The sequence below is a fragment of the Acanthochromis polyacanthus genome, chromosome 15, assembly GCF_021347895.1.
Source record: "Acanthochromis polyacanthus isolate Apoly-LR-REF ecotype Palm Island chromosome 15, KAUST_Apoly_ChrSc, whole genome shotgun sequence".
NCBI lineage: Eukaryota > Metazoa > Chordata > Actinopteri > Pomacentridae > Acanthochromis > Acanthochromis polyacanthus.
In genome coordinates, this window is record NC_067127.1 from 11,447,003 (window position 1) to 11,465,635 (window position 18,633).

General features: G+C 44.0%; 1 protein-coding gene across 2 annotated transcripts in view; it reads right to left on the reverse strand.

The window, feature by feature from the left end:
* Window positions 1–16,929, reverse strand: part of slit1a (slit homolog 1a (Drosophila)) — a 91,459-nt gene extending 74,530 nt beyond the window's left edge. For both annotated transcript variants that reach the window (XM_022197016.2, XM_022197015.2), the window contains exons 1-4: window positions 16,191–16,929; window positions 5,591–5,662; window positions 3,233–3,304; window positions 1,663–1,734 (exon numbers count right to left, since the gene is read on the reverse strand). In XM_022197016.2, coding sequence (XP_022052708.2) covers window positions 1,663–1,734; window positions 3,233–3,304; window positions 5,591–5,662; window positions 16,191–16,399 — 425 coding nt within the window. In that variant the 5' untranslated portion in view covers window positions 16,400–16,929. The remainder of the gene's footprint in view (window positions 1–1,662; window positions 1,735–3,232; window positions 3,305–5,590; window positions 5,663–16,190) is intronic.
* Window positions 16,930–18,633: the final 1,704 nt, after the last annotated feature.

An 18,633-nucleotide genomic window follows, 5' to 3' on the forward strand; every position in this document is an offset into this window, starting at 1 on the left:
AGACGAGGCTGTAACTTAACCACATCAGACTGCAACCAGAACCCATGGTGTGGCTCAGACACACCACTTAGGAGTTCAGAAACACCTTCAGAAGAAACTTTGTCTTCTACTGCTATCCCTGATCCCATGCTACTAGCCCAAATATTTAACAAGCACTAGAAGCCTTTCACATTGTAGTATCTGTCAATCAACCACAGACACCATGAAGACTGCATTAATATCGATTCCATGCTTGTGGATTCAACATTTGTTTTAACTGTTAAAAAATGTATAACACTTCCACACCTGAAAAGCTTCAAGCTCCATTACGGCTCTCTTTTATCCAGCCAAGGATAAAGAACAAATGAGTGTATATACAGACACATAGCGAATCGATTAAGCAATGTTAAACAAAGTCTCATTCTCCAGAACGTGGCAGAAAAACCAGCGCTAGGTTTAGAATAATGACCATGAAGCTAGATTGGATGAAACAGGGGAGCTGTGTTAGCGCAATCCTCTGGCTGCTGGCACAGCCCGCTGCTCCAGATGGACTAATCATGCTTGTTCAAGGCCATCCGCTGGTCTGGAAGGCCTCGGTCTGTACTGTGTCTGTTCTAGCTAGACAGACAACTCAGTGCTGCTCAGTGTTTGCGAGCCACAAAAAGGCCGACCTTGCCCCCAAAGGATGAGGCTTTGCCCTAAAGCCCAGGAGGCGGACTGTGGCATAATGATAGGTGACGTGGGGAGATAGTTGCAAGGAAGTGACAGATAGATTCAAGATGGTGTTAAACATCAAACGTAAGATAAACAGATGGAGGGCTGAGGCTGGGATCACGGGTTAGTGGTACCACTACGGGGATAGAAAGGAGGGAAATGATTTTTCCATGTCCCACTGTTTCATTATTCCCAGATGCTACAGGTAATCTGAACTGAAATAATGGAAGCTGGAATGATCAGCTAGCAACAGGGACACTGATTATTCCAAAGAATGAAAAAAAACGATCTGCCTTGTTACAGATGGGAATAAAAGTTTAGCATTACTGTGGGATTGAGCCACTCCATGGGGTGCATGATAGAAGGAAGGATGTGTGGGTGTGTGACAGCATGGGACTGTTCTTAACAAGAACGAAACGAAAACTACAATGACACATTTCATTCATATGATGCAGGTGGAGTCTACTGGCAGAGAAGGCTTTGGAGAATCGACATAAAAAGACCTCATTAGGTAACGCAGACATCCTTATACCTGGAACTGAGTTCAAAGTATAATGTGTCCCTAAGCTCAAGTCCCAGTGTCACGTCAACTCCCTGTCACCAGTGGATTCTCTTGCAGACAGACTACCACAGAGAAACTGCAGACGACTTGGCATGAAGGCCCAACGACGTGCAAAGAACTCCGATTTCCACTCGTCCAGTTCATTTTGTCTCACATACAAAGCGACCTGACACACACTAATAACTCTGAACGTATGAATGACTCCTGATGTCCCTTCCAGCAAGTGCAATAGAATCCTGATTGTTCTTTAATTGTGTTTAGACCAAATGAAACCAATGCGAACATTCATCACGTACATCTCTGAGCAACATTGGCAACTTGCATAATAAAGAAAAGACAAAGAGGAACAGAGTGTGTGCTGACAGAAAAGAAAGGGTAATTGAAATAAAAAAAGTGAATGTACTTACAGTCGAGACAAGCCAGGGTTCTTCTGAAACAGCAACTCAGGAAGCTGCTGTAGTTGATTACGGTTCAGCCGCCTGCGGCAGGGAAAACGTATGATCAACCAGTGAGTTTGCGTGTGTGTGTCTATGCGTGTGTGTCCTTGAGTGTGTAGGCTGTGAATAATTTCTTCTAGCTGCCGTAGAATCAGCTTAGCCACAGGCTATTGTGTTTCAGTGTGCTCTGGATGTCACATAAATATCCAACTGAAAGTTCAGGGGAATTAAACTGCTACTCAGAGACAGTGTCGTAAATTATCTCTGCACAGTTAAATTACAATGCTGTGCCTTGTGGAATTCAGTGTTCTGCTGACTTTCCCAGAACAACAGAAAAGCAACATTCCCATTTAAACAATTGAATTACATCCACCAGTTATGTGAACATGAATACATTTTATATGGGGTGAACTATCAAAACAAGATGTTTCTAAATAAAATTAAGAAAAGTGGATGAGCCTGTTCTAGCCCAAGGAAGCACCGACAGGAATGGTTGGTTGGCAACAGATTCCATGTCAAACAACTAACATCCAAGACTGGCAGGCTTTATGCAAATACAACAATTAAGTCAATGAGGAACAGACTGTTGCTAATCTGTTGGAAACCACAACTCTCTCCTTTCTGAATGGCCCATTGGAGGCACATAGGAGTGAATGCAGTGGCTGTGGCAAAGAGAGGCTGCAAATCTGAAAGGCAGGCCGCTGCCCTGCCTTCAGACACATTCAGACAGATGTTGGGACTTGTGCCACTCACTGTATACACTGAGAAGAGTGCTTGGCCAGCCGAGGTGGAGATTTAGTGCATAATGGACATTAATGGTCTGCTGCTGCTGCTCCGTTCACACTGAACTGTACCTGCTGGTGGGTTAGTGGCTTTTAAACATTAGAGAAATGAGCCACTTAATTTCCACATTGGTCTGGCACATGGAAACGTCTAGCCAATGTTTGGGATCAGTTGAATATGGAGTAGGAGGGAAGGCGAGCTAAGCATGGCCTCGAGTTTGGTAACATAGACTGTAAATGTGGGTTTCAGTTCGGGGGAAAGTCTTTTAGATGTTAACCACTATGTCTGCATGACAGCATGCGTCCATAAAGTCATCTGCTGTGCAGGTTTCCATGTGGGTAGCACTATTGATTTACTAATGAGCTGGTTGAGGTGTGGTTGATTGTGTTTGTCTGTGTGTTTTCCCAGCCGGTTTACAAGCTGTTGAGGAGTCCTGGTGCTGTCCAGATGAGCCAAGGTCTGCGGTGGGGGAGGCCTTTTAAGCCCACATATCCCACTGAGGGCATTCCTGTCAGGCAGAGCTAATAAAAGTACTCCCAACCCACACTGTACCCTCTCAGCACCATCCAACCACAATGGAATGACAGGGAAGTGCCTCACACTTGACCCGCCATTTACAATTGGTTCCTCCTGTTAGTCTCATTACTCTCAACTAATACAAGCACTGAAGGGTGGGATTTTCATTTTGGGTTCAAGTTTAGAAAAGGAATAAAAAATGTGTTCAGCCTATCTACACAAAGCCCTGGGTGGTACTTACAGTCTCTCCAGCTCCTTCATGTCATCAAAAGCCCCACGCTCGATCACAGTAATCTGATTCTCCATCAGCTGCCTGCAGGAAAGGACAGAAGGAAAAACTATGTGACTTTGACTTTTTGTACGAGTTTGTAGACGGTCACTCTGGCTTTAATAAAGTATAGGGGGCTTTGGGGTTTGGGTGGCGAGACTTCTCACAGTATGTATATTAAAGTCGAGTGCAGTATATTCAACACTTCCCTCACACACACACACACACTGAGGGCAGTGGCGTGGACTGAGGGCACAGTGTGGAATCTTGGCAAAGGAAGCAGGGGTAGCAGCCAGGAAAGTTTCCAAGGTGGCTCAGAAAGTGTGGGTCTGGGCTCTAGTGTGGTCCACTGGGTGTAGCAGCTGGGTGGAGACGAGACGAAAAAGTAGGCAGGGGGTCAGAAAGGCTGAGGTGGGCTCCAAGGTTTTTACAACTGGCACTATCAAGGGAAAGTGGGATGTGTGTGTGTGTGTGTGTGTGTGGGAATGCTGGACAGCATAGTTGGAGAGTATCAGAGTTTCAGGCACTACATCAAGGCTACTACTCATACACAAACAAACATGGATGCACACAAACACAGAATGCATGCGCACAAGCAGGAACACATCCTTTCCTCACCTACACTGCCAAAGCTAATGCACAAAAAAGAAGGCTTAGATGGTTTTGGAAGTGTTACAATAACACAAAGTCAGGAAGGAGAGAAAAGTGTCCAGCAGCTTTAGAAGCAACAAGCGCCTTCCTTCATTACGTATACAACTGTTCTGTGTTGAAGGCAACCTCTCATGTCTCCTGTGAGGCCGAGGCGCGCTGCAACTCAGCATTCTGGGCTTCCTCCCCATCGAATATAAATGCTAATCACTTTTCACACTCCATAAACATGGATAGAAAAGTGCAATTCACCTCAGATCTCTTTCTCATGAATTTAGATGGAGGCGAAAAAAATTGTGATGAGCACGTTTGAATTGAGAACTTTTTTACAGACTTCCTCAGGGCATGTAGCTTTCAATTTCTCTGATCTTTTTCTATCTACTTTTCTCCTGATTGTTCATTCTACCCTCACAGAGACACACATTGCTGATTTAGAACAGGCAATGAACCAGAGCCAAATGAATGGAGGTAAATCAGCTGTGTTGATTTTAGACTGACAGAATAGATGGCAGCTGACTGCAAAGATAAACCTCCTGTTCCTGTTTTGTTTCCTTCTGAGGGTTGCCCAGGGGTCGGTGGGATCAGAGGTCAACCCAACGTCAGTCCTAATGCTGTTGCCACACAGAGACAACGCACATAGATGGAGTTTTTGTCTGGTTGCACAAATAGACATGTCATGCATCTACACCATGTTAATCATGCATTATGTATATCGGTTGGCAAACATGTCAGAAAGCGAGCAGTGTGCGCATGTGAGTGATACATGTAAGCACAGCAGTGGCAGTGTGAGAGAATCAGTGGTTTACAGCAAAAGGAAGTTCGGTCCTTAGTACCCCTGCCAGTAGTTGTTTCCTCCTTACTTGCTGGCAACAAGCTGGTGACATGAAGGCATTTAACCTCCACACGGGGGCAGAAGGTGGTGCAGAGGGGACAAGGAGCGGTGGGACCTGGCGAGCTGAGGCCGGGGAAAGAAGGCCAGGAACAGGGGGATGGGCGAGTAACGATGAGGCTTGAAAATAGTCAGGCTTTGCTTGGCAGTCGGAATTATGCTCAGCTAGTGTTACATTTAAAGCATGTCGGGGTCTATGCAGCTTCCCCTTCAGCAGTGTTTTTAACACCTATGGCACAGCTCGCAAGCTTGCCCGCACACATGTACACATACAGACACTTTTACAGCTACTTTATTACCTGAAGTCACAAGTGCTGTTTAATTTCACCGCAGAGGGAGCCGATGACTTCACCTGAATGTGCTAACTGTGTTGAGGGCCTATTTAGGACTGGCGCTTGTGTGCACATTACATGTTGATGCGAGGGAACAGTGTGTGTCTGTGTGTGTGTGTGTGTGTGTGTGTGTGTGTGTGTGTGTGTGTGTGTGTGTGTGTGTGTCTAAGGGACAATAAGTGCAACTACAACAGGCAGAATACAGTGAGAGAGAAGTCCATTACATCGCTAGCTACGGCTGCTCAGTAGCTTAATGTACTTTGGAGTAGGACTCTTGACGAATGCATTGCACTTCAGTGGGTTTATGCTAATTTCAGCAGCAAGTCGTTGTAACTGCAAGCTGCAAAGGGGTTAGATACAACTCAGGTATGCATGAATAGATAAAGTCAGACACCGACATGCTCCACGGATACACATACAAACATCTCGTCATCACATATGAACATGGAGGAAAGTACTTACAGAACTCGGAGGTACTTCAGTCCAGCAAAGTCACTCTTGGTGATGCGTGTGAGGTTATTCCCATTCAGCTCCCTGCAAAGAGAGACACGCAAACATGAATTAATAATTAATCTTTGTTATCCCTGTGGATCTGTTTAGTTTGATGACTAAAGGAGCAGACAATAGCACAGACGCATTTTGTCTACTGATACCTGAGTCAAACTCTCACCTGGAGCTTTGCAACGCACACAACCACGCACTTCAGACACACACATAGCTTTTTACTAAAGCATATTCTGGTTTAATATATGCTGAGGATGTCTTTAAATGTCGGTGGTTTCATGAAATGCAAATTGCTGTGATGTTAAGTGTTACATATATTGCTGGGCAGAATCGGGAGAGTTGTGCAAAAGGGGAAGTTCACGCTCAGTTCCAACTCCACTGGGAGATATTAAGAAGCCCTATTAAAATGGAAGCCACATTTGAGTTGGCTGTTTGTCTTTCTTTTTCCAGCCCTCTCCCACCAACACACAAACCTCCCCCCGGTCTCTGTCTGCCATGTCCTACAATTGGTGGGATTAGCAGGAGCTAGCAGAGGGGATTTGGGTAGGGCCACAAGGCCAGAAAGCTAAGTGCTGTGGATATAATGGGAGCAGCCTCCCTGCTGAGAGCTGGCCATCGGTGCAAAGGCAGGGAGAGACAAATTAATTGAAAGGGAGAGGTTCTAAATTCAAAGTCTTTCCAAAATGTGCATTTTAACTCCAGATGTAACATGCTCAACTTTACTGTTGCACCCAGAGAGATCTGGTGGATTCAGTTACCTCAGCTGATATAAGAGGAGTTTGTATTTTCCTTTGTGGCTGTAGAAGATTCATATTTAACTCCAGTAGCAGATTGTATTCTCATGACAGCGGGAAAACAAAGCAAGCAAAGCACGCAAACCATACAAGGCTCCCAGGTGGTGAGAGAAATCAAAATATGGAGAGTTTCTCTCCTCCAATGCACTTTCTAAGCATTCTGTATCCACCCTAGCCTGACCCCCCAACCCCAGCCTCCCGAAACAAAACCAAAAAACTGGTTCCAAATCTACACTGAAAGCACTGGTCTCTCTTCCTCAGTCACTCTTTTGCTCACTCGTCTAATGACCACTCGAGGGACTGTAGCGCTATGCAGTACGAAAGAGAGAATGGTCATTATAGACAGATGGTGCGTGAGTGTGTGTGTGCATGCATGCATGTGTGTGTGTACACAGGTGCATCGACAGGCCGAGCGACAGGGCCACGGGAAAATAAATAATGGACTGGGCTTCATTAGCCTGGGCTCCGATACACACATGTGGTGCTCATTACAGGTGCTTACGCAGATACACACATCCACACACACACACACACACACACACACTTCTGGATTCCCAATGTCTCATCTTCAGGGTGGCCAACACAGATGACACCCGGTGGACATGAGAAAGGAAAAAGATAGAAGACAAGTAAAAGGTGGCAGGAGGAATAGGTGGAAAAATAACTCGCACATTACCAACTGAATATACAGTTTTATCCTCCAGCAATGCGGCTTTTGTTTAGTACAGAGCCATCGTTTCTGCTTGCACTCCACAGCTGACTTATCAAAGCCATTATGCAACAGTATCTCACCATGATGTACTGGTTCATCTCACGTGACTGAACTAAACGAACTGCTCCCAGAAACTTCTTCAAATGATGCTGCATTATCTTCTTATTGCCTGCACCTGTTCGGCACATGTGACATTTAGGCAATGCTCAAATGCCACCAGGAGCCTATGAAGTTTCAACTACTCTACTTTATGACATATTCTGACCTTTCCCACTGGCATTTTGAAACATGCACCATGCAAACACCATGCAAAGTGTGGCGAACTCTTTGAAATTGTCCAGGTAATTATGTTTCCACAGTAGCTCATCTTCCTCAAGATTGATGACTTGTGCATACGGCACTGACATGACCTTCTGCAGTGTTATACTGAGCATGTTTTTAAGATTCCCTGTCCCAAGCATTTTGCAGAAAAGGCAAACTGTTCCTAATAAAATAGACCCTGAGGTTTATGATTAGAGAATATAGCTCATATATAATGTTACAGCTCCTGATGTTTGGCCCATACGATGATGAGCTAGTTTTCTGTCTCCTGGGGAAACTTCTCAGTCTGTGAAGGTGTCCTGTTGTTCTGAGTGGTGGAAAGTCACTGCAATTCACATCAGCTTAGACTGGAAAGTAACTCTGGTATGTGAATGCATACACACATGCAGAGCAGTGGTATTCCAAATCACAAATTAAGGGGAATCTACTTAATCCAGAGAGGTTATGGATTCCAGTCTGGACTTTGGACTCAGCAGCGCTCGTCTCTGTTGATTCCACGTCTAAATAGGGTCACTGTGCTCGTATGCCAAAATCATATACGGTGTCGATTTATCAAAGGAAAAAATCTGCTGTTTATTAGCTACAGTATCAGTCACTGCTGTTTTCTTTGTTTTCCAATCAAAGAGAGTTAAGCAATGGCTTTTGGCACAGCAGCAAAAGGCACATTAACTTCTTTCATAGACAGATGTTTCGTAATACTGACTTTGTGCGGGTTTTCACATTACAGCACCGCAGTATTACTTTAGAGACTGAAAATTATTAGGTATCATTCTGGGTTCCTACAGCAAAGGATTTCCACCTCCAACTGCCTCAGTCAAATCCATTCCATCCTCTGGAAACTCTGTAAGAATTCCCACTGCTGACACACTTCCTGGAGAGAAAGTGGATTTATGACATCACTATCTAATCCTTCTTCATCTTCCGTCCCAAGCTGATTGATGCCTGAGAGTATTTCCTGGTGCACCTTCCCTCGGGTGGACAGGCGGCAGATATGCTCTAGCGCTCCACATCTATATAATTCAAAGGGGCTTGGAGCACTGCTACAATGCTGAAAAACTCATTACATTTATTTCTGCCAGCTGCTGGGGTCCCTGTGCTGAGCCTGTTTCGGACCTGTTTCGAATTGAGCAACGTTACATGAAATGAAACCCCAAGACTAGAGGGAGGATACGCAAACACAGTGGCTCACTAAAGCCTGCATACAGATCACAATCATGCAGACACAAATATCCACATGTGCCACGTTTCTGACACACAAAACCCATATAAATATACTGTATGAAGGAATGCACTCAAGCACACCTACTGGCATGTACACCAACAGAGCCTGTGGGAAAGGCAATTGCGTTCTGCTGGGAGCTGGCCAAAGCAAAAGAACACAATGATTACAGAAAAAAAATGGCTGGCTATAGAGAGTTTCACCAACATTATCAATCTAAACAGAAAAAAAAACTGCACAACAGAAATGAATACAGGTGCAGTGGGACAGTCAGGGAAAGCAAACAAGTCAAGATGATGAGACAATTACTTAAAACAAGACATAATAAGGGAAAACACTCTATTTAGAGTTAGAGCAGTTTCATGAATTTCAGTTAAATTGCTACCACACTTTGGACAAGGGTGGGGTACCACTGAAAATGGTTACTTTTCTCTGCCCTGTAGAGGTCACCATGTCTCAGATGGGCCAGTTTAATTGTCTTATGCCTGCAATTGCAAAACAACTGGCAAAGCAAAGCTTACTCTCAGGCGATGGAAAAATTATGCAACTGGACGCTTTTTATTATGCAATTAATTCCAATGACCCTCTATTTCTGCTGCAACTCAGAAAGCCTTTGAGTCCCTTCTATGCTGCAACAGCAAGATGATAATCTTTTCTATTCAGGTTCATCTAGATTCCTGCTATTTTGCAAGTCAAACTGCATCCATATTGAACTCTAGGTCCAACAGGTCAGGATTTTGGCTGGAAGTAAATGTATTTTGCACCAATCTTCTTTGAAATTAGATGTAAACTACTTATTAAGATGCTTATTTTTTATGCAGTCCAGTCATTCTGTATTGCTGCTGTGAGCACCACAGGACCATTTGTCCTGAACAGCTTTAGCCTGGCAGGGAAGACAGAAGCCAGCTGATTGAGGATTGGTGGCATGGTGCAGTCCAAACTCCTCTCTGTGGTTACAATCTGATGACCAGAAGCCCGAGGGCCTAGAGTCCAAAACGTGGATGCTCATTAACCACAGTCACACAGTGATACTGCTATCTGAGCAACCTCCCTAATGAATGAGCCGAACAGGTTGAGAAGCTGCAAAGAAGCAAAGTCCTCCTGCGGACTCTACAGCATATGGACGTGACAGCCGTGAAGCAAGCAGGTGGAGAGAAAGGAGGGGAAAAAAGATAGAGTCACTGAGAAGACAGAAGGAAGAGGAGAGCTACTTTGACAGTGTTGTTAGCTGTCGAAAAGCGACAGTGTGAAGCAGTGTGGTGGAGTGTTGCGGGTAGCTGGGAACTGTGAGGAGCTGATGGGCTGTCTGGGAAATGTCAAAGGAGAGATGAGGCCTCAGCGGCTGGTAGACTATGAAGAGAAAGTGACCTAAATACTAGTTGGTCAAGAGGGCTATGGATAGAGTTGGCATCATTTGGGTATTGGGTGGAGAAAAGGAAGGAATGAAGGAAGGAAGGAAGAAAGGAAGAAAGAAAGAAAGAAAGAAAGAAAGAAAGAAAAGACCACCACAACCAAAATAGCACACTCTTAGACGACTGGAACACTTCTATCCACACTAAGAGGTCAGATTTCTGCTCAGCTTGAACAAAACATTCTCTCTCCATTGAAATGTGGCTTTCAGACAAACATTTAAGTCCCTCAGCTGTACATTTCTAGTGTGTGTGTGTGTGTGTGTGTGTGTGTGTGTGTGTGTGTGTGTGTGTGTGTGTGTGTGTGTGTGTGTGTGTGTGTGTGTGTGTGTGCGGCAGCGATCGTGTAAGTGCCCGTGTGTGAAGACTGTCTGAGAGTGTTTTCCCGGCTACTAGGCTCCTCAAGGGCTATTTACAGTTTTCATTCTGCTAAGTCAGGCCTCAGGAGCAAGATCACTAATAGGAAAGTTAAACATCAAGCAGATCGCACACATACATTGCCCACAGACACTCGCATAGCTCTTTCTCAGTGCCTTGACCAATGTGGGGTCTCCTGCACCCCGAAACTTTCAGTTTGCTAAGGGCCCAAACTCAAGCATCTGTCTTTTGCTGCTTTTACCTGGCCTTCACACTACAACAACAACCTTGACAAGGAGACATAGAGTTTTTTTTTTATCATGTAGCAGATGCTGCTCCAAGCAAAAACTTAACAGATAGCAAGAACCAGTGGGAGATGGAAAATAGGGAGCCAGAGAAAAGACAAGAAAGTAAAAAGAAAAACAAGCAGACACTTTCTGATCAAACATTGATAACTTATGACACTCTCCGAGGCTGAAGTGAATCAATTTAACATCTGTTCCAATGTGTGTTACTGCCACAGGCTGGAAAAAAGAACACACACAGGGCCGTAGTAGCAGCAAAGACTGAAGGGCCTTTCATGGTTTATACTGTATCTGTAGTTTGTTCAGTGACAGACTTTGAGGTTCTGTTGTGGCTTTGCCTCCCATATGAAGGCATTTAGGCTATATGAATGTGTATTTTGACTATGAAGTGTATCATATGGACAGAACATCTGCTATGTCACATCTCTTATGTTTCAGTTACTCCACACAGAAGACTGAGAAAACGTTTGCCTCGCAGATGTGCACTGACAGCCGGTAATTTGATGGATGCTTCATGTGTGCTTAAATCTGCCCGTCAGTCCCCAAGAATAAAGACATCCTCTATGTACAACTCTCACCCCCACTGAGCACGTTGATATCAGCATTACTGCAGCTCTTTGAAGAGATTAACACATCTACCGGTGGATAAATCCAGCTGCAAAACATGCAACTGCAGAGCAGAAACAAAAAGGTGACTAAGTGAAAATCATTTTGTTTCGGTTATTTGCTAAATATTGACTGGTTTGAATGCAAAAAATTGCTTGTGTTCTCTGCAAGTTGTGATATTTTTACTCCACTATTTAGCTGGTTTTTTTGTTCTTATCTTATTTTCTTAATGTATTTGTCTTGTATGTTTAAAAGGGATAAAGTCCCCTGGAATTGCATTGTACATTGTGTATAATGAGTGACAAAAAAAGCTTTCTTATCTTATTTATATTTCTAGTTTTAGTCAGCAGATTAACAGGTATAGTCAGAAAGTCAATGTCATATTTATCAAGTTAAACCACTGATTTTCAAGATCAATTTTCAAGTATTTCATATTCAATTGAGACTTAAAAATAACTAATTTGATGAATATATAAACTCCAGTGTTGCACTGAAGACAGCACTGATCCTATAAGCGTGCAGACGGATGCAGAGCTCAAGTGCCCCTGGAATGCTGCCCATAAATTGTTCTCAAACTTGTCTCAAACAGAAGCACCTTGCCTAGCGTGAAATGCGGATTATGAAGGCATATCTACAATGTCAGTGGAGTGTTCACTGATGTGCATTTTAACACACACACACACACACACACACACACACACACTCTCACACATCACCCACCCCCTTCACTCTTCAGTTTCTTACTGGCTAGCCAGGAGGGTTAAAAGCAAGGATGGTCTTCTGAGAGATGAAAGGTGATCTAGGTGGATTCTCCAAATTCGATTTTCATGGTCTGCTGAGATACAGGCACTCTTAGGTCGCCGTGCAAAGCAATCACGCAATGCAAACTCACATATGCACACATGGACATGCTGCACATCGCACTCTGCCAGGCACACACAAGTCAAAGAGTGCTTTTTGACACTCACAGAACCTATTGATTGGGCCGTTTTTAGCTCTTAGGGTTGAAATTAAACACATCCAGAGAGCAGGTCGGTGGGTCTGTGGTGTGTAAAGATACAATGCAGCTGGCTTTGATGCTCAAGTTTTTAGTCATTAATTCGATTAGACGAGTAACAAACTGACTGTACATGTAAGAAAAATGTGAAAAGGTGACTAACGGCTGAGGCTAACTAAAATATACAAACAGCTAAGAGTAATGTAGGGAACCACAGCCTGCAATACCTACATGTACCGCATATTACTATTCACACAAGACTCAAAACTCAATGCTAAACTCAAAAGGCAGCTACAGAAAGACATGGCATCCACCTCAGTATTGAGTATAACAGAAAAGCCCACAGCAGTGTTGTGGAGGCAGTAAATTGAAGTGACTGAGTCCCAGGCCTGTAATTTCACAATGCTCCACTGTGCATAAACATTCTCTGAATGATCTTCATTCCAGGCATTATCACTCCTCTCGGGATTACCAGCGATGAGGATGGATATATTAGACTGTAAAAACTACGTGAATGAAATTCAGCCTGCCTCAGGACTAGACCTTTATCGCCCTTTGCGATAAATAAGATAATCTTGTTTATTCATTCATTAGCTTTGTGTTTGAGTTACCCATGTCTTCACTCCTCTGCAGTAATCCCTTTCAGTAGTGATTACCACTACAGTTCCTGTGCCAGCTTTGCCTTGATGGATCCTCTCATTCTGCTCTCAACCCCCCGTCAGCTCCACCCATCACCCCATTTCTTTGTCTTTTCCCATCTTGCTCTTTCCACTTTAGTCACATAGCCAGGGCTGGCAGGTAGTGGGCAGGCTGTGTTCAGTCTTGTCAGGGTAAATTATGGATCAGGTGGCCGGTGAGCTTTCAGTTGTACCAGCTATGTGCTGGTGCCAAAAACACTGCAGGCATTCCCTGGCACATGCACACACGCCTCCCACCTCCAACCCCAAAATACATAAACACAGTTATCGAAGCAACCGTGCCCCTCCTCTTCAGCCACTACTGACCCTCATATGCTTTCATCTAACATTACTTATTCACTGCATGCATACACATACACATATCCATACTTGTGAATAAACAAAACTGAACATCAGATTTATCCAGGCATGCACAACAGACACACAAACACACACATATGGTGTGCAGCCTCCACCTCCCCTGTTCTGGAGGAGCTCCAACATGCCCCCGAATCTCACTACAAAGTATTTTCTGGCACCGAAAACACGTCATCAGTGCACTGGCATTTTGCAATTAAACAAAAGCACACACACTCACAAAGACACACAGCTCCTCCCCATCTTCAAATCAACTCATTCACAGATGAGACACACGCTTAATCTAAACAGCAGGGCTGTCAGGAAGACAAAACAGGTACAGAGGAGGGTTGTAGTTTAATTTGATACCTGTCCAACAAGAAGCTTAACTAACAACCTTTATCGTCTGCCTAAGTCACTTTAATCAGCTTTAGAAATGTTGGTTGTCTCTCAGTGCAGCCTGATAACAATGTGATTACCATTTTAATGTGATATTTTGTCATGGCAGAAGAATTCTTTTTTTTTTTAAAAAAGGCCCAGAGAGAAGGGAGAGGAAACGCAGGAGAATAGATAGTGAGGAAGGACGGATGCAAAGGGAAGGCAGAGGGGGAGGGAGCGGCCAGTGGCCCGTACACGGCAGGGTGTGATTTTAACACGTGGAGCTCACAGTCTCATTACAGGCGTCGGTCTGAGGAGCGCAGGGGTCAGACCTGATCCAAACCCACACTGACAAGTGCAAATGGGATTCTGCTGTCTGTCTCAACAGCCTCCAAACACACACACACACACTTTCCCCCAAAAAACCAACCCCCTCATCTCTAACACACACACACACCAAGGACACATATGCATTCACACAACTATCCTCAGACACTCGGCAAACCAGCAGAACAAAGTGAAGCGCAATCTTTTATAAGCTACTCGCTTCCCGTGTCATCTGCTGTCCTTCCTAATACTACACATCCTCCATTAAAGTTTGACAAGGGCGTTTTGCAGCACTGCACATTTAAATACATTTCTACAAAGAAAAAAAAAAGTCTCTGGTAACATTGCATGGTCAGGACAAGGGCCACCAACTTCTGGAACAATTATAAAAACTTGACTAACTCATTACTCATCTTTGACCCCAGTGGTGGTTGCACAATTTCATTCACCTAAACACACATTTGTCAAATGCGTACACATAAATCTAGCAATGCACATGGGACTATCATGTGGGGCCGAATGGGGCTGTGTTGATTTGCACAATCACCTTGATGAATCACCCTATATAACAGCCCACAGAGGAGCATAGTCTCTATTGAACCCCTCAGCAGAGAATGGTTATCTTCTACATGACCTACACACACGGCAAAAGAAAAAAAAAAACAAGCAACGACACAGGAATAAATTACACGTGACCTTTATACACATCATGTTTAAAATGCAGCGTCCTGAGTGTGCTAGACCTGCAAAAAAAAAAAAAAAAAAAAAAGATGTAGAGATGCTACAGCGATAAAAATCCTCCGCTGCACCTAGCTTATGAATGCACAAATAACTTTTAACACAAAAATGCTCTTGAGTGGAGGGGCAGGGGATATTTCCAGTGTGAATGGCCATTCATGTAAAAGGAAACCACAAAATGACCATGTTTCCTCTCTGGTTTACTGTTAAACCAGCATGTGCACATATGCAACCTGGAAACATACAGACCGCCAGGCAAAGAAAAAAAAAAAGGTGTTCTTAGAAATTAAATATGAAAAGCATAAAATATGCAGCCAGCTCCCACTATGCCAACGCTGCCTCTGACACAGGCTTTCTCTCCTCCGTTCCCACCACATGTTTTATTCAGCACTGATATTCTAAAAGCTGAAATAGAACAATCTATTTCCCTTTGCACTCCTCACTTCTGATTTACTGATGAATATTTCAGAGGAATGTCAGAAAAGACAGAGAAACTCCACTCTGCAAGCCAGCGTCTGCCTCACCTCTTCCTCCGTCTCCCATCCTCCCACCGTTTTACAAGACAGCTACGTGATCCTTGTGCAAGACTCACTTAAGTAGCAGATTTGCTTAATTTTCTACATGATTTAACAATTTGTGGAGTGAGCGTTCAGGGGCATGAGAAGGGGAGAGAGGGGAGTCATTGGCCCAGAAGTGGGGGGAAAAAAAAGTGAAAAGGGGGACGAAAAGAGATAAAGAGAGGCAAAGTGCTGTACAGATAAGACTCGTGATATGAGTGAGGAGGAACATATCCCTGAAAACAGAACAAAAATCGAAGCCGACCCAAAAAACAGGCTGCAAATTTTGGTCTTAAACTTTATGTCAAACTTTACTTTTTTAAACTCAACCTCTAAATAATTAAAAAGTGGAGCAAAAAAAAAAAAAAAGGAGTCTCCGTCCATTTGATTTTCAGGATTCAGAAGAAATATATAAATCTACACGGAGCATGTATAAACAAGTAGGTAAGTAAATTATGGACACATGTGAAAGGCACACATCTGCTCCTGCTCTTTCCAGTCCCTCATGCCTATTTATACCTGACTGGAATGCCAGTGAGTGACTGACTGGCTGACTGACACAGCTGCACACACACACACCTACACACACACGGACACACACACAGCTTTACAGGCAGGGCTATTGTTCTGCTTCAGTCTAAGCAAAGTCATGTGCACTACTACAATATAGCAAGGAAACAGAAGGGAAACAGTGGAAAAAAAGACAAGACAGAGGGACACAGACAGGAAGTTTCTATCAGAGGCACACACCCACATCCACACACACCTACACACATGAGGAAGTAGAGTAGAGATGGTACTCACAGCCTCTCAGTATTGCGGGGGATATTCCTTGGCATGGTTTTGAGACCCAGTCCGTGGCAGTCCACTGTGGTGCCGCTGCAGGTACACAGGGCTGGGCAGGCACTGGCATCACCCATGATCAGGGCAGAGAGCATCACCACCCACATCCAGAGTGGCTGCCCGGCCAGCCTGCCCATGCCTGCCTCAAAACAGCTACCTCTAATGGGCATGTTCACCACCACGGCAGCCTTGCTCTTCTCAAACAAACCCCTTTACTTTTTCTCTCTGTCCACCTTTTTTTTTTTGTGCTTCCAAGAGTCCTGTTACGCCTCACAACTCCGCTAGGTAGAGCAATTTTTAAATATGTGGTGAATATAAATAGAATAAAAGAAAAAAAAAGAAACCCTATAACAAATGCTAATATTCTCCTCTCAGCTGTGAAGCCACACAAATCCTCTTTTTTGTTCTTCTAGAATGCTTCTGATGTAGGTTTGATATCCACCACAGTTTGCTGATGTAAAAATAAAAAAAAAAACAAGAAGAAGAAGAAGAAGAAGGAGCTGCTTTCTTTCTCTTCCTTGCAAACTCTTCCTCCTCTCTTGTCTTTGTGGAGTTGGTGTGCTCTGGTCTGCACACGTCTGCGTCTCTGTCCTCCTCTCACTCAGTCCCGTTCTGCTCTGCTCGCCTGAAGAGAGAGGGAATAGGGAAAGAGCAGAAAGAAAAAAAAGCCAGTCTCTCTCTCTCTCCCTCTCTCTCTTACATACACACACACACACACACACCAGTCATCCATCACAAGGATCTACAAATAGCAGAGCCCCCGACTCCACCCCTACCCCTTCTCTCCCTCCTCATACAACACCCCCCCCCCCCCCCCCCCCAAGAACCCTGCCTGAACTCACTCTCATTCCTGAGATCCCCTTTTCATTCCCTTGACTCTATTCACAATACAAATCTACTCCAAGTATCTTTCTTTTTCAGATTTTTTCTTTCCTTTTTCACTCCACTCCCTCCTTTTTTCTCTCAGGTTTGCCTCCAGGCGAACCCCCCAGAGAGAGACCTAACCTACATGACACTGCATAACCTCCTGCCCGAAGGGAGAGGCTGTGTGGAGACGGGGCAGTGTGCGAGTGTGTGAACGTCTACATGTAACGAAGGAGAAACCACCGGGGAAGAGAGGAATCAACACCTCGGTCCAGGGAGGCAAAAAGTCGGAATAAATAATCAGTAAATGTGGGTCTCAACGTGTACATCAAGGGTGGCCACACAGACAGAAGCTGCAGCAAGGAGCTGAGGTGAAAAAAAGCACACACACATTAATGTTTGCCTCCGCAGATCATGAATCTGTTGGGGAGGTAGACCACCGCCATAAAAGTAAGTCAACACTATATATTAAGCATAGCCTAGTCACATCAACACAGATTACAGCCCAATATGTGCAAACAACAAGAAAAACAGCAACACTCACAATCATACCTGCTCTGTTATTTGGATTTATGAGAACAACTGGCCCACAACCCCTCCTTTACTGCCAGGACCATGCATTCCCTGAAGTGGACTCAATGCATACAGACATAAACTGGACCGTGCTGAGGAGGGAAAATTGAATGATAAGCAGCATCTGCAGGCCATTATTTACTTTAAAAGAAATCCTAATAAATATTATTTTGCAAAGGCTGACATTTAGCTAAAACAGTGTATATATTAGAGTCTAGCCGCTGCTGACAGTGTAATTGTAGCTTTCAGGAAACATTTCCAAAAGCGTATTGATTTGCACTTCATGGAATTGCAAATCAGTGTTCTGGATGTGGGTACGAAATGGAGCTCTCATTTTTATGAGTGCAGGCCAGAGTGCATTGATCACAGTTATCCGCACAGTAAGACAAATGGTGACACCTGAAAATAAGGTGTATAGCACTGAGACAATTTATCAAGAAAGCAAAAAACCTCTTACTGTATATGGAAGACTCCGCATACTGATCATTGGCCTAATGAAGCCCTTATTGACGGATTCTGAATCCGCTGATAAAAAACAGTAACTGCTACTTAGCCCACTGTAGTTTTATGTTACTGCTAGTTCCAAGTTTGTATTCTCTCATGCAAGGTTGTAATTTATTAGTTTGGTGGGGTGACGCTTTACTTGAAGGCACAAAAAATGGCAACCAAGGAAGTTGTTTAGTGCCACGTAGCATGCGATTCAGCATTAATCGAGAATGACTCATTGAGACTCTTGCTAAATATTTTTTTAAGTCACAGTCTGCCAGTGCTAATCCCAGTTTCTAATTTGCTACTTGCTTATTGCTTAATAGCTACTCAGCTTTTAAAGATTACAAGTAACTAAAACCTGGGTAAAGTGCAAAACAAATACCTGAGCTATCCTCGGCCATGGCTATGTTCAGCTCAAGCCACTTGGTTTCTAGTCTAATTCTACAGAGGGTCTTTCAGTGGGGTGGATCCTTACCAA